This window comes from Podarcis vaucheri (genome assembly GCF_965113315.1).
Source record: "Podarcis vaucheri genome assembly, chromosome: 6".
Classification (NCBI taxonomy): domain Eukaryota; kingdom Metazoa; phylum Chordata; class Lepidosauria; order Squamata; family Lacertidae; genus Podarcis; species Podarcis vaucheri.
The window spans coordinates 75,772,219-75,788,904 of record NC_138764.1 but is presented as its reverse complement, the minus strand read 5'-3'; the positions used below and the strand labels follow the sequence as shown (position 1 = coordinate 75,788,904).

Genomic DNA, 16,686 nt, shown 5'->3' with positions numbered 1-16,686 from the left:
AATGTGATTGTAAATCCCAGGCAACATGGGACCGCTGGAGCATTTATTTTTCATACTTCTGGCTACTGGCTACTTGGTTGTTTCAGCTAAAGTTCATTTTATAGTTCTCTCTGCAACCATAAGGAAAGAGGAAGGTTCATCTGATGAGCTTCAACTAAATCAAAGCCAATTTATTGAAAATTTTATGATACTTCAAAAGCAATTACGTAAGTTTTTATCCCTTCATGTTAGCAAGCTGATGAATGGTTTTAAAAGCATTTTCTTTTAACAAAAAAGGGTGTGTTTTTTAAAAAAAAGAAGAAATCATGAACATTTTAAATACTATTTCCTTTATCACATTATTTTTCCTAGAGATGCCAGTCCTTTTTTAATTTAGGAAGGCTTTTAACAGTACTATGTAGCTATTTCAGAGGGGCATTATCTGAAACAGCAACATAATGAAACACAGTGTGCAGGAGAGGTGTATTACTGGTTCCTATCTGACTTCTAAAATACATCTTGCAGTGCCTGGTAATTCTAGAGTTTTCCATCCAAACACCAAACCAAGTATTGGCTTGCTTGTATAAAGGAATTAATGGCTTTGTGAAAGCTGCAGAGTAGGAGGAGATTCTTTAAAAAAACAAAACAAAAGTGAGGAGCAAGGAATAGGCTGGAGAGATTTCATGTCTCTAGATACCAAGCAATGTGATGTATAGGAATTTTGAAGTAGTTATGCATTCCTGTGTGGGACTGAAGTATAAGATTGTGACATACGATAAGTGTTTTAAAAATAAAAAGTTCGTTGGTGAACAGGAGCCTAAAATATTATTCTAGCCTTGAGCTAAATGAGCTTAATGCAAGAAGTTTGCTTTTGGATTGTCATATCTGAAGCTGGTGTTCTCCAGAAGGATTTGTCTTGGTTCCAGTTTTTGACTGTGTTCTTGTCAACAGCCTTTAACATTCCATATTGCAATTTACTGGAAAGCTTTGATGCAATTGTGCTTTAAAAGTACTTTGTAGAGAAAGCTGCATGAATAAAGATCACAAATTGTAAATTGATTTAAGATCTGCAGGAGCTTTTAAACATAAGTATCTAGGTTAAGCATATGGTGTCTTAAATAGTCTGACCTAGCCGTTGCCTTTTCTCATCTGCAGGTGTGTGTGTTTCAGCGCAGCATGGCTGTGGTCATCCGCTTACAAGGTCTCCCAATTGTGGCGGGGACTATGGACATTCGCCACTTCTTCTCTGGATTGACCATTCCTGATGGGGGCGTGCATATTGTAGGGGGTGAGCTGGGTGAGGCTTTCATCGTCTTTGCCACTGATGAAGATGCAAGGCTGGGTATGATGCGCACAGGTGGTACCATTAAAGGGTCCAAAGTAACACTGTTGCTGAGCAGTAAAACTGAAATGCAGAATATGATTGAACTCAGTCGCAGGCGCTTTGAAACAGCAAATCTAGATATGCCACCAGCAAATGCTAGCAGGTCTGGGCCTCCACCTAGTTCTGGAATAAGTAGCAGGGTGACTCTTCCTACGACAGTACCTAACTTTAACAGTCCCTCTCCTAGTGTAGTTACTGCAGCTACTTCAGTTCATGAAAGCAACAAAAACATACCAACATTCTCCACTGCCAGTATGGGAACTGCTCCTCCTAATATTGGTGCTACTTTTGGAAGTCCCACCTTCAGTTCCACCATACCTAGTACAGCATCCTCAATGAACACAGTACCACCTCCACCAATACCTCCAATTCCAGCTCTGCCATCATTGCCCCCAATGCCTTCCATTCCTCCCATCCCTGTCCCACCTCCAGTACCTACACTGCCTCCTGTTCCCCCAGTTCCCCCAATACCTCCTGTACCTCCTGTGCCACCTATGACCCCTCTGCCTCCTTTATCAGGAATGCCTCCAATGAATCCCCCACCTGTAGCACCTTTGCCTACAGGAATGAATGGATCTGGAACAGCCATGAATCTGAGCACTAACTTGAATCCAATGTTCATGAGTCCCATAAATCCTATTCAGATCAATTCTCAAAGTGGTGTGAAATCACTTCCTATCAATCCAGATGATCTGTATGTCAGTGTGCATGGAATGCCATTCTCAGCAACAGAATCTGACGTGAAAGACTTTTTTCATGGACTTCGTGTGGATGCAGTGCATATACTGAAAGATCATGTAGGACGAAATAATGGAAATGGATTAGTTAAGTTTTGTTCTCCTCAAGATACATTTGAAGCCTTGAAGCGAAACAGGATGCTGATGATTCAGCGCTATGTCGAAGTTGGTCCTGCAACAGAGAGACAGTGGGTGTCTGCAGGAGGCCATATAACATTCAAGCAAACCATGGGACCTTCTGGACAAAATCATCCTTCTCCTCAGACTCACTCTATGTCTAAATCACCTAATGGTCAGAAAAGATCCAGATCCAGATCACCACATGACCAGGGCTTCTGTGTTTATTTAAAAGGACTTCCTTTTGAATCTGAGAACAAGCATGTAATAGATTTCTTTAAAAAGCTGGATATTGTGGAAGACAGTATTTACATAGCTTATGGACCCAATGGGAAAGCACTTGGTGAAGGTTTTGTTGAGTTCAGAAATGAAACTGACTACAAAGCAGCTTTATGTCATCATAAGCAGTACATTGGAAATCGTTTCATTCAAGTACATCCCATAACAAAAAAAGCTATGTTAGAAAAGATAGAAATGATTCGGAAAAGGCTGCAGAACTTCAACTATGATCAGCGTGAGATCATTATGAATACTGAAGGGGAGACTGGCCCTTCTAAACTATGTGCACATATATCCAATATCCCCTACAACATTACTAAAATGGAAATCCTTCAGTTTCTAGAGGGGCTGGCAGTGGAAGAGAACTCTATACAAATTCTTGTTGATACTAATGGGCAAGGTTTAGGACAAGCACTGGTCCAATTCAAAGCTGAAGAAGATGCTCGTAAATCAGAGCGCCTGCATCGAAAGAAACTAAATGGGAGAGATGTTGTGCTAAGAGTTATTTCCCTTGAAGAAATGAGAGAAATTGAGAGAAATCCTCCCTCCCAGGGGAAAAAAATGTTGAAAATGCCATTGCAAGGGAGTGCACTAATGCCAGGAGTGCAGAATGCTGGTGGGGATAAACATACTTTCATAGGTAATAGCCCCAAAGATGCAAACAGTGGTCCTCCTTTTCATTTCCCCAGCAATTTCAGTGGGTCCAATGCATTTGGCCCCCCTCTTCCACCTCCAGGAATAGGCGGTGGCTTTGGTGATTCAAGGCCAGGGATGCCTTCTATTGGAAATAGTGGCCTGCCTGGTCTGCCTGGTTCAGGAATTGATGTTCCGGGTTTTGGAGGTGGGCCTAGCAATTTAACTGGGCCATCAGGTTTCACCGGAGGTCCTCAGAACTTTGGAAATGGGCCTGGTAATTTAACTGTTCCTCCTAACTTTGGTAGTGGACCTCCAGGTCTTGGTGGTGCGCTTGGACATTTAAGTGGACCTCCAGGGTTTGGACCTGGACCTGGAAACTTGCATATTGCTGGGCCACCTGGGTTTGGAGCTGGCTCTGGAAAGCCAGGGCCGACTGTCATTAAAGTTCAGAATATGCCCTTTACTGTATCAGTGGATGAAATTTTGGATTTCTTCTATGGTTACCAAGTGATCCCAGGTTCAGTGTGCTTAAAATACAATGAAAAGGGCATGCCAACAGGTGAAGCAATGGTTGCATTTGAATCTCGTGATGAAGCGATGGCAGCTGTTGTTGATCTGAATGACAGGCCAATAGGCTCAAGAAAAGTCAAACTTGTTCTAGGGTAGCTGGTAATATAAAATGTTTGTAGAATAGATATTAGTGCTGTGATTTATGCATTCAGACTGTTTTATAGTAGCTCCAGGTTAGAACCTATAAATTGTTTAAACTTTCCATTTGTTTTGATTTGACTGGTTTAATTGTTTACAGAGCAATCACTGCAAGGGGAAATGTGCAGTTGTTCTACCAGTACAGATACATAAAGAAGGATTCTCCTCAGTAGAAAAAGTTTGCTAATGCTAAATTAACCATGCAATGTTTATCAAGGAGTCTAGATTGTGTTTTTGTTTTTTGAAATCTTGGATGAGGAAAACTGTCTTGATGAAGTTAGTGATCTCTTAGTGGGTGCTGTTGCAAGCTATTGTAAAATAGGAAGTAGCTATTTCTAGAGTTGGTTAAAAGCTGGCTGAATTTCTTTGTTTACACAGGTCAAAGTTTTTTTGCTTTTGTTTTTTTGGGGTTATTTTGCTTAAAAGTCCCGAGTTTAACTTTGCAACTGAATAAAGTCTAAGTATACACAGATTGTTTATGTACCTTATTTTTTCAAAGATTCTTGGTGTATGGACAGTGAAATTATGTACATTGAGAAACATATAGGCAGTTTTCCTATACATAAACAGAACAATCTGTAAAATTCCAGCTTTTGTGGAATAATTTTAGTTCATATTTCAACTGACTGTATAGAATAAGGCTTTTGCCACAAGTGCAGATACCTTCATTTATTACTCTGCATCTTTACTGTATGCTTAATATTGAATACATGGAGGTGCCATACCATGCCACAATTTGAAAGTATAACTGTTTGATTAGATGGATTTGTTAGGATTGTATGTTACAGTTGGGATAGGATCCTCATCACTTGGTTTTTGTACACTCTGTATGTTGTGTATATTTTTGAACCACACCCTTCTGAAATCTCTTGGTTTATTAAGTGAACATAAGGGACTGATGCAAAGTGTTAATATTAGCAATCATTTGTGTTACTATGATTCCATGAAATCTTGTGAATTATTGCTATGATCACTTAAGATATTAAAGCATTGAAATGTCTCCCATCACAAATTGAGTTCTTAAAGTCTTTCCAATAGATTACATTGTTCAAATTCTGTGTAGAATTGTCACTTTCTTGGTAGAACTCTCTAATGAAAGAGGGATGATGCAAATCAAAGACTCCATGATTAGATTCAACAAGTTGCCTGAAAAAACACTTGCAAATCATTGTATATTTAAAAAACATTTTAAGCTATTCTGATCCCAGTTAAAGGGAAACAGTGTCCATTTGAGTTGAGTATGATGGAACATCTGAAGTGCACAGCCTGGCATAATGTAGAAGTGGCAACCATTCTATTCTAGTCATCCAGTGTGTTAGGTGAATGAAAAAACATGCTGAATTGCTGCATCATGAGAGGATTTTGCAGTACAGTAATTCAAGGATTGTGTGAAAGTATTGCAATGAAGTGGTGGCTGTATTACAAATTTTGTAATTCATGGATTTGAAACTGTTTTGACAGGAACAGAGATGGTGCATTCCTGAAAAATGACATGATTGTACTACACTGTTAAAATTACTAAGCCTCCTGTTAATAAAACTGTCTTTCTGAAGTTTCTTGCTATCTATTTTTAATTGTCTGGTGTGTTTCAACAGCAGACTTCTTTTATTGAACGGTCAATAAAAATATTACATTTTGAGGAAATTGCCTGAATAGGGAATGAGCATTTTCTACTTCTATTTTTAAAGTTTGTCCTCTAATTGCCAACTTGTTTGCAATCATATGGGTATGACTGCAGGAATACAAATCCTGAAAAGTAAAATCATGAGGTTGAACTGAAAGTTTCTGTTTCATGAATGAAATGACTTCTTTCAATCACTGATGACTATTTCCATGGATGGGCAGTCCCTTTAATGAGTGGAATGGAACCTTTGGATTTAGCCCAATGTTTTATTTCAAGAATTGGTTGAATTATGAAAGTAGTATGTAGATGAATTGGTAACCGTACTTAAATATTGAAAAATCCTAGCATTGCTTTTGTTGATGTTAACTTCAATTAAACTGGTGGTTTTTAGTCCTCTCTCACTTAATGGTTTTGAACGCTTCATTTCACTTTGAAGTGGGATTGTTAGGATACTTCTGCAAATACTCTAGAAAATACAGCAGGGTACTAGGAAACTCTTGTAGATGTGTTTCTTCAGATTGTTATGCAGATGGTGTTTGAAATCCCATCTGATTCATATCCTGTATACTGTTTAAAAATTAAAAAATAGTGCACTAGTAAATCTTTTTTAAAATGAGAGGATATATTTGTCTGAAGTTTTTAAAATTGCAGCTGATCTTGCTAAAACTATACTCAAAGCTTAATATTTATATTTGGTGTTTATATACTGTCCAATTAATCATGTCCTCTGGTCAGTGGCTATATTGACACTTTAGTATACATATCAGATATTGGAAAATTCAAGTGATGTTATTGTAGGGGTTTTCTTAGTGGTGTACAAGCTGAAATTAATTTGGGAGCTTGTGTTAAAGTTTTGATGAGAAGACAATGTTTTCCTGGAAAATTCTGCAAGATGGATTGGATCCTAGAAACCACTTACAGAATGTGCTGTCTCACCCACTCCAGGATCAGAGGATCTTTATGTATATGGAGTAGGGAGTTATAAGACACCACAGAACCCACCTTACATTAACAGAAATTTATTCTTCCCATACTAGAGTCCCCTTTTATTCCAACTCAATGAGTAGAACAAACAGCTAAATTTTGCTTATTTTATCTAAAAACTTCACAGTGCAATCTTATGCCTATTTACTCAGAAGTCAGTCCCATTGAGTTCAATGGGACTTATTCTTAGGTAATTATGTATAAGATTATATTCGCAGTATGATTTCCAGTGTACAACAGATTGTCACCCTCATTGGAGTAGCTAAATAATATTTGTTTAGAGATGAAAGGCCAGAGAAATACAAGCAATATGTCTTTCAGATTCCAGTTAGATTTGTCTTTAATATTGGAGGTCCCATTGGCATCTGTTAAATGAAACACTTTTCACCAGTTTCACCTAGTGTGCCTGCTGCAGTGCCTCCTGGGCATAATTCGCCTTTCTACAGATCTTTGCTGTTAACATCCACACTGCATAGTGTTGTATGTAGGGTGTCCAAACTTCACTTGAAATAGCTGCTTGGAACTTACCCTGCCAGTATATATTATGTTTTAATCTTAATTCAGTTGGTTGGATCCTGAGAGAAAATGAGTGGAGCTCTGCTCACACAATGGGGTTTTCTTGGCTCATCTTCCACACATCAATCTTCTGTGTCTCCTGAAAAGCTGTTCCTGAAGGTCAAGGGTCCTTTTGAACACTGTTTGATGGGGCATGTGACTGCAGCAGAAAATGGGTACAGCTTGAGAAGGCTGCCTTGTACAAATGGAAGTGCCTTTCTGCTTTTAGGAAATATCTTTGGATCCAAGCCATTGAGTACAAGTAAAGTACTGGTCTTGATTGAAAGTTCAGAATTGGGGCTTCTGAAGGGTGTCTGATTCTGTGCGATTGTCTAAATTCCTTGAGATCTTTAGAGAACCTACTGTGGGTGCCCCTGCTTTTGGAGATTCAGTGGATGACTAATGGGGATAGGGTGCTGTGAGTGGTGATGTCCAATTGATTGAATAAATTGATAGAACCACTTAGCTAGCCCCTAACTTTGCTAGCCTTTATCTAACATTGGGGAGCATTAGATGGATTTAATTATATTTTTTGCTCTGCTAACGTTATTTAAGGAGCAGTATTGTAGAAGGCATAGTGAGTCTTGTTTCTCAACATGTAGCTAATATACTTCTATATGAACCAATGGCTTCAAGTTACAAGAAAGGAGATTCCAACTAAACATCAGGAAAAACCTCACAGTAAGAGCTGTTCGACGGTGGAACAGTCTCCCTCGGGAGGTTGTGGACCCTCCTTCCTTGGAGGTTTTTAAGCAAAGGTTGGGTGGCCATCTGCTATGGATGCTTTAACTGAGATTCCAGCATTGCAGAAGGTTGGACTAGATGACCCTTGGGGTACCTTCCAACTGTACAATTCTATGATTCTATAATCCAGTTTTCTAGATTTTGATTAGAATTTTATAAACTGCCTTTCTGCTTTAGAGTATTTGAAGCAGTGTTCAGGAAAAACACCTAATAGTACACTGCCAGAGTATACAGCACTTTATTAAATCAAATACCACACAGTTATTCACCATGAGGAGGCTACTTACTAAATTCTAACTACGAGAAAGAAGAAAAACGTATAGAAGAGAGATAAAGGTGGAAGGAATAATTTTTGTGTTCAGCTGCATACATTTAGGCATTTTGTCTTTGGGTGAGAAGCCTTTATGGAAGATAGATGTTTTGAGATGTGATGCAATATTGATTTATAAAGAGGAGCAAACAGTAGAGCCATTTAAGTGAACAGTGGCTTTTGGGAAGCAGAGGACACCAAACATGATGGTGCCCATTATTATGACACTTCACTGTAAACACAACTATTTATAATGACTTAAAATAATTTCTCTTAGAAGACGCTATCGTGTTAAAACCAAGGACTCCCATTTAAAATTATATATATATCAGATATTGTGTTAGAAAATAAAGCTACCACTTGGTGATTCAGTTAAGGAAACCTATGCACATAAGCAGGTTTCTGTGTATTTTTTATTTAACCAGATTTCTATTTTATTTAATTGTAAGCACCTCTAAGAAGTTTACATAAAATATATAATATTACAACAAAGAATAAATAAATACTGCCTCAACAAAGAAGTTTTTAGCAGGCACCAAAAATAGTACAGCAAAGGCACCCGTATAATGCCGAAAGGAATTGCGTTCCAGAGGAGGTGTGGCATTAACAGCATTGTAGGCAGTATTGAGTTCAGTACACTAAATAGGGGTCAGCAGCTGGAAGTGCTTGTGCCAAATTCATCCAGCCAGCAACACAGAGGCAGAAGAGATGTTGAGGCTGCAATATCTGTGGCATCAGCTTGCTGGCAGGCCACTTTTTAGGGACTGCATGTGGGATTTTGGCAAATAAGCACCCACTCATTAAAGTGAGAGGAAATTCAGTGAGAGGAAAACACTGCTGACTAGCAGCATACAGAAATTTGTTTTTGATCTGTTGTTGGTCTGCCAATGCATAAGACATTAGTCCTTACACTGCATAAGTGATTGATTGTAAAGAGCATATGGAAGGGACACTGCCAGATTTCTGAAATTGTGATAATTTCTCGTAGTGAAAAATGCTTTGTTTTGGTGTTTCTATTCTACATAGCATGGTTACTTGTGCGAGGAACTTGGCTTTGTGTTTGTATTTTTTTTAAAGCAAAATTCTGCATTAAAAGAAGAAAATTCCTGCAGCCTGTCTAAATTACACAACTTAATTTTGCTTGCTTCTGCTTCTCCTTATTTATTGCCCTGCACTTAATCTCTGTCCATGATACCTAGAGACTTGGACTTTGTATTCAAAGTTTTCATGTAAATCGTGGTTTTATGTATTTATGCAGACTTGTATACAGGCAGCTTTATTATTTTATTTGTTGTGTGTGTGGCCAAGGACATATGTCTCTCCCAGTATATCTTCACAGCTGCCTTTATGAAGAATAGTGACTGTCCAAGTATTTACACAGTGCTCTTCATGGCTTAGTAGGGATTTGAATGTGGGTCTCTCCTAGGTCCAACAAAATTCTGTTGTAGCTTAGGTGTGTGTGCACAACTGTCCCCTGTTGTAACTATTATTTTTGGTGCAAGACTTAAGTTCTAATTGGTGGCAATAAAGTTTATTGCAAAATGTGCCTGAGCATATGAAAAGTGATAGGTTGCAGGTACTCAAGCTACAATTGCAGCAATTGAGAACTTTTTCGGGCAGCCTTTCTTTTGATTTCAGGTCCTTTCTGTGCATTTTGAGATTTGTAGGTTAGCTAGCTTTGGCCTTTGCAGTACAGTGTTTGGTGAAATAGTTGCTTGCAACAAGTTTAGAAAATTGTTGTTTTTCCTTTCTTCTGACTTGTACTTCTTTTACTCAGAACAAGTTTAAATGTATTCAGCACTTAGATGGTTTAGCTCACAAGTTTATTAATACATGGGCCTTCCACCAAAAACCGAATGTGTCATATGTGAGAGACAGATATTTTTGTGCTAAAATTGGTTACTATGGTGCAGCAGAACATTAGTTTGCAGGTTCAATATGAGGTTTGTGCTCTACCTTTTAAACCAGGATTTGCTGAATGATCCTCTTAAACTTGTTTAGGTGTAGTTAACAGATATTTCTCAAATACATATAGATTAATTCCAGAGTAGTTGTTCCCAAACTTTTTTTCCCCATGGGCCACTTGAAAATTTGTTGGCAGACCACTTAGTTATTTTTCTTCCTGTTGTAGCAATTGTCATGCACTTGCAGATGCTGTGTGAATTTTACTTGTATTTAATTGTATTACAACTTGTATTCCAGAGAATAAAATTGTAATACTATATGAGAAATGAAAAGATAAAATTCAAATGAATATTTATTGTGGACATGCTATGGATCACCTGGGTGAAGCTTGCAGACCACAATTCAGAAACCCTTGCTATAGAACCTTGTTAAAGTTTTCAGAACAGTGAAACTTTGCATACAAGTAATGCAATGCTTAATTTAAGATGCATGCATGGCCCTTGGGAGAACTATCCTTTTTTGGTTGGATTATTCAAACATTTTTTCTTGCATTCTTTACTGTTAAGCTGTAGGTCTAGTGTTGTGTATTGGATCTGGTTATTACTATGGACAACATAATTAGAATCTAAACTTTGACTATAGAATACAAGAAAATATGCTGTATAGATTGAAAACTTCCTTTAGCAAATCAGTGTTGTCAGTCATCCTTTGTCTGTTGGCTCCATCACTGGAAAATGGTGGTATTTTGACACTGGCCTATCAAGAATACGGTTGTGATGCTAAAGAATCCAGAGAATAACATCACATTTAATATACATCACTTTAAGGTAGGTAAAACGTCTAGCTACATGGTTGATTGGCAGTCGGTGCATTTAATTTGCTTGGATTAGCTCTCAGGGTTCTAGCAAAGTGTTTTGTTCATATCTATGACTCATGTGGCCCTCATGGTAGGATTCCTAAACCACCTCAAAGGTCTATAAGTTGTAAGACAGTTGGCTCTGCTTACCCACTCAGTGATGATGACTAAAAATATTTCTCACTCTATCACAAGACAGTACAAGTGTCAAATCTCCTAAAGAACAGATACTATGATAGATTTGAACTTTGCGGACTTAATACTAGTGCAGAAAAAATTGTGGTCATTGTGTGGATGAGCAGTACCAGCTACCTTAAGGTTATTGTAAAGACTACATCCCTTGAAAAAATAGATTTTGAAATGCACCAGGAACACAGAATAGTCTGCCCCTCCCATCATTATTCTGCGTTTCTTTTCTTCAACATTCCTTATATATGTTGGATACCTCTTGTAAACCTAAATACTACCTTCATCTAAGAGGTTTATTTATTTATTTTTATGTCATTTATCTTTCACTTAATATCTAGAATGTCTTAAGTGGTGTACTTTAAAAAAAAAGAATAAGGATTATTAAAATTCATAATAGCAGTAAGAAACTATTTGAAAACCACTGCTTTGAGAGTTCCCCCCCGGCATACAGGTATACGTTTTATGAAATAAGAATAATTAATAAATAAAGTGCCTGCTGAAACAGGAAAGTCTGTCAAGTACCTGAAATTCAGTAGGGAAGAGTTCTTTATAATCTCAAAGCAGATTATCAAATTTGGTAGAAATTCAAATTAGACAAAACTAGAGAACACATTTCCATGTAATAAGGAATGTGCAGTCAACACTGGAAAAATCATTCACTCAAAGTTAACCACCTAAAATTTGGTGCTGCTAAGAATTGAGAATTCTTTTGTTTCATTTATGTACAGGGCTGGCTGTTGGGAATTCTTCTTTAGAATGAAGGCTCAGAGCAGCTTAAGTAGCAGCCTCCTGCCTACCCACCCAGTAATTGGATTCAGTCTTGCTTAGCTTCACTGGTGTAGTTGAAGGGTGGTATACAAATTTAATAAATAAAAATTATAAATTATAGATTTTCCTAATAGCTACTCCAAAGGGAAATGCTAACAATAACTATATGCAAATTATGCACTTGCTTAGTAGGGAGAGTTTATTTAACCAATGCATGATTTTTCTATTGAAACTGAGAGGTGGCCATTGAATTTCCTTACATGTATGTAGAAGCATTTCATGCTGCCTACAGAAGCTGCTTTGTATCAAGGCTTACAATGTTTCCAGGCATTCAATACAGTAACTTCTAAAAGGTGAAGATTAGACATTGATTGCCAGTCGATGACAGGTGAGTTACAAGACTCAGGTTTTGTTAAAATGGTATCTTAAAGACAACCATGAACCATTACCAGTGTTGTCTTTGTAACAAATTTACCATGTAGTACTTGCAGTATAGATCTGGTGCTGGAAAGAAACAAGTGGCTAAAGAATGAACTTAGCATACACGATGAGAAATGGTGGGAAATACACTAAACAATAATACATCCTGGCGTTTGGTCGGGTTTCAGCTAGAGGAGGCTTGCAAAATCCCCCAACTTTCAAACAGTAAATAACAAATAAGGTTCTAAGTTGAGCAGCTGTTTTCTCTATAGTTAAGGGAAGAGGATATGCTGATCATCATCACAAATGGGAACTGAAGGTTTCACTGAGATAATGAAACTGCATCTATAATGGCTTATTGCAGGGGTTCCCAAATTCGCCTGGGGACTGAGCTTCATTCAGGTGATCCACAGTGTGTTTGTGGATTTGTGGTTGAATGTGGGGGGTCTGCACATCCATTTCATTAAATAGTCATACTGATCTTTAATTGTATTTTAATTGCTTCTTTTATTTATTACCTTCTATGGAAATCAAATTGTAATACAATATGTAAAATAAAAGATGCAATTAAAATACAATTAAAATCATGCAGCATATATCATAATTTAATACAATTACCACAACCAACAGAAAAGTCGGTAAGTGGTCCTCCAAGACCTTCAGCAATTTTCAAATGGCCCATGTGGGGGAAAGCATGGGAACCACTGGCTTATTGGTTTCTGTGGGATTACAGGGCAGAAACTAGCTAGTTAGCATTCTCTGCTAGTAGCCTTTCAGAGAATACAGAGCAGCTGACAGATGACTTGACAGCTGTTTCACATGTCTGGTTGCAAATGTGTGTTCCATTCTATATGCCCCATCATACACGCATTTTTAGGTTTGTGTGTAAACTGTTTTAAATGTACATTAAGGTGGTTTGGCTTGTGACAATATCCTTCTTGAAATCATAATTACTTGGAAGTAAAATGATACAAGTATAGTCACTAATGTGCTGCAAGGAAGGATACAGTAAACTTAAAAAAGTATTGCAATATTAAGGGAGGTTGGGATGGAGGAAAAGTAGAAATGACATTCAAACTGAACATTTTTGCATAAACATGTTTGCTGTGTGTAGCTGTATGTTTGGTTATGTATAACATACTCAGAGAAGACTGGTTTATGTTGGTATTTGCTGCTTTCACCTACAGCCATAATGTCTCATACAAAGGAGTCCTTGGCATTTAAGCTTAGTGTTTTCATCCAGCGTAGTAGTATTTTAATTGTCGGATTGCACCTCTGTGCTGCATTATCCATAGTTACTCTGGTGAATGATTTTTATGTATTCTTCTAAATATATGACCTCCTCAGAACACTTTAGCAGGAGTTAATGAAAAATTAATTCAGCCTTCTACTCTATAACTCTACAAGGGGATCCATTTCTACCACTAGTTGCTTTGAATCTCGAGCAGGAATAACTAATGCTGTATGTTTTAATTCGAAATCCTTACTGCTAAATAGCAGCAGAAAAATGTAAATGCATCAGTGATAGACACAGGGATTACTCCTAAGCGTAGTAGAAAAGTTGTTCTCATGGAGGAGACTGACTAACCAGATGTCACTGGATTTGCACTTGCATAAGCTTAGCCTATATTCGTGGTTGTTAGATGTGTATAGAGTTTGGATAAAGATACCCATTTAGTAGAACTATAAAGCAAGAGTATCCTGCTTATGGAAATTATTTGCAGTCTTAACTATTGCTGCCAATGTTGCAAAGCTGATTCTGCAGTTGGGCTGCCCCTCAATGTGTTCACACTACAGTTTTTGATTAAACGTCTGCTACTGTGCCTAAATTCATGAAGAGTCTTGGGTATGCTGGGATTTGAAACTGGTCAAACAATAGGCATTCAGAGGATTAATTGTAAAATAAAAGCTTCTGAGTCCAAGTCAAGAAGGAGATTAAAACAGATTTCAGATTCTTTTCTGAAGGCACAGCTGGGGTTTGTATATGCAGCACAAAGCAGTTTGTTATTTTTTCCAAAAAGTCGCACTGTTTTGCCTGTCAGGCACTTTGGAATCAAGAATAATGCAGGAGAGCATTGCCCGTTGTCCATCGTTCATAACTGCAATGAGAGATGGAGCATCGTTTCCTATTGTATCCTCAGCTGTAGTGAGGGAAATGGCCAGATGAGCCATATGCATGGCCAGATGCACTGACTGTGCAGCTAATAAGCATCTCTGTAAACTGAACTTTGAAAAGTAATAAACATTCAGCTTCCTCTTCAATGTAACCTCTGACAAATTTCCCATATGGAAGGCTAGTTGCATGCTTCTAAACAAAAGTGATCTATATGTTTTACCTGGTCTGTGAAAGAGTGGTCTGTATCTGGAAAGCAGAGAAGCCTGTCATTGAGGTGAAATCTCCCATCATGGTTCCACTGCTTCAGCTTCTTGAATAATACAGGGTATTGTACTTCTAAAGCAAATACACTCAAACATGCATACCCTATGAAGTGCCATTTTTGGATGAAACACTGAAGTCGCTGTGCGAGAATGAGAATAACAGAAAATGAGAGGAGGAAATGGATTTCAGTTCAGCCATCGTATAAAGTGTTGAATGAGATTAGCAGCATGGATGTGTGTTCTCATCGACACTGCGATGCAGACACCAATGAGCATCCTGAAATCAAACATGAAATGTGGATAGCAATGTGCATCCATGTCTTGCTTCCATCTGAATGAGCATTTGCATCAGGTTGCACACACAGCCTGCTGCGATGGGACAAAAGTTCCAAAATTTGTATCTACAATATCTTGCAAACATGAAATGCTTATAACATTACACTATGTAGGCAGGTTGAAGGAGCCCAGTAATAACAGCAGTATTAAAAGTGAAAAAGGCACCCCCCCCACTAGAAAAGTAGGAATGAAAAAAACAGACCTTGTCAGGTGAATTCAAAGACATTATTAAGTAGATAGCTTAAACAGACATGTTTAAGACATGTTTAAAATAGAAAGAACACTCACAGGTGAAAATGTAATTCCTCAGAGACTCAATACATTTCTAATGAGCTAAAGAACTATTTTGTAGATGAGAGACTCTTGGATCTAACTTTTATATATAATCCATGAAGACTTAAGTTACATTCATGCCAAAGCTATGAAGGCAATGAAAACATTGCTGAACTAGGTTGTATACTAGCCACAAATCTCTTCCCACCCCTTCTAGTTAGCAAATATCATAGTTACCTACCAATATTGTGGCTTGTAAGACCAGCTTTTTAAAAAGTCCGAATAGTTTAGCATTGTGCTAAACTAGCTTTTGAAAATGAAATTTGAGCAACATTTGTTTACATGTACTGCAACAAATCGGAGAACCTAAAATGAGACAGTAACACTGAAAAATGCAAGTGAAATATGGAATTCAACTTAGTTTATTGTGTGATGATTATATCACTTAAGAAATAAGCCCAGGCTAGGAAGTCATAGAAAATAATAGCATTTCTTGATCTTAAGTAGTACATGAAGTTCTGGTCAGCTTAACTCAACTGTATGAAACTGCAAACTACGAAAAGGGAGTTATTGATCTGGAAAGCTTAGGCGGAAAGAGTTAAGAAAACTTGGTGGAAACCTTTTTTAAAAAACACCTTTCATACAAGCATAGTTCCTTAGCATTCAACAAGCTCATGGCAAAGGAAATAAGTGGTTCATGACACCATAAACTTGCCGTATTGGCAGTTGTAAGCGGGGGTGGAGCGTAGAAAGCCACTAAAGATGCTCATTCTATCCAGAGTAGACCTGTTGAAATAATAAACACGGCTAACATGTCCATTAATTTCAATGGGTCTACTCTCAGTAAAACTCAAGCCACAATCTATAACCTTAATGAGGTTTGAGAATTAGGAATGGATTAGTAGAGATTGTAGTATGCAGTGGTCTGGGTAACTGAAAATGATTCCTGCATTGCAGGGGTTGGACTAGATGGTCCTCAGGGTCCCAACACTGATTCTATGATCGGGAATACATTGGAAACAGTAAATGATGGTTCAACCAAGTAAGGTTTTTCATCTTGTAATACCATACTCTGCAGCAATGTACTTGCTGGTAAGTGCTCACATATAAAGGATTGCTCAGTTGGTTAGAGTGTGGTGCTAATAACACTGAGGTTGCAGGTTTGCATATTCCTGCATTACAGGGGACTTGGACTGGATGATCCTCGGGGCTGTTTCCAACTCTACAATTCTATGATTCTGTGACGGGGGGGGGGGAGGATTAGAATGGTGCAGGTGATACTTTCTGCAGCGCTAAATGAAGTATGTATGTTGTGGGTAGTGTTGTGGGATAGGTCAGAGGGTAGGATGTGAGATGCTCCATTGAAGCATCTAAAGCTCACACAGCAAGTCTTTGAATTCTTAAGCTAATCAAAGTGTGCTAGATAACCTCAAATATAGACACAGCATTGCAGCGTCTGGGTAAAGAAAAGGATAGGGGTTTGAGTTATTCACCTAGTTACCT

General features: G+C 38.0%; 2 protein-coding genes across 4 annotated transcripts in view; both read left to right on the top strand.

Moving 5' to 3' along the window:
* CPNE1 (copine 1) overlaps nt 1–16,686 on the top strand; it is a 58,856-nt gene that overhangs the window by 6,146 nt on the left and 36,024 nt on the right. The window lies entirely within an intron of this gene.
* On the top strand, nt 1,156–5,392 carry RBM12 (RNA binding motif protein 12; the record flags this gene model as incomplete). The annotated part of the gene is made up of 1 exon (XM_082228651.1): nt 1,156–5,392. One exon carries the CDS (start codon nt 1,156–1,158, stop codon nt 3,796–3,798), a length of 2,643 nt encoding a protein of 880 aa, XP_082084777.1. The 3' UTR covers nt 3,799–5,392.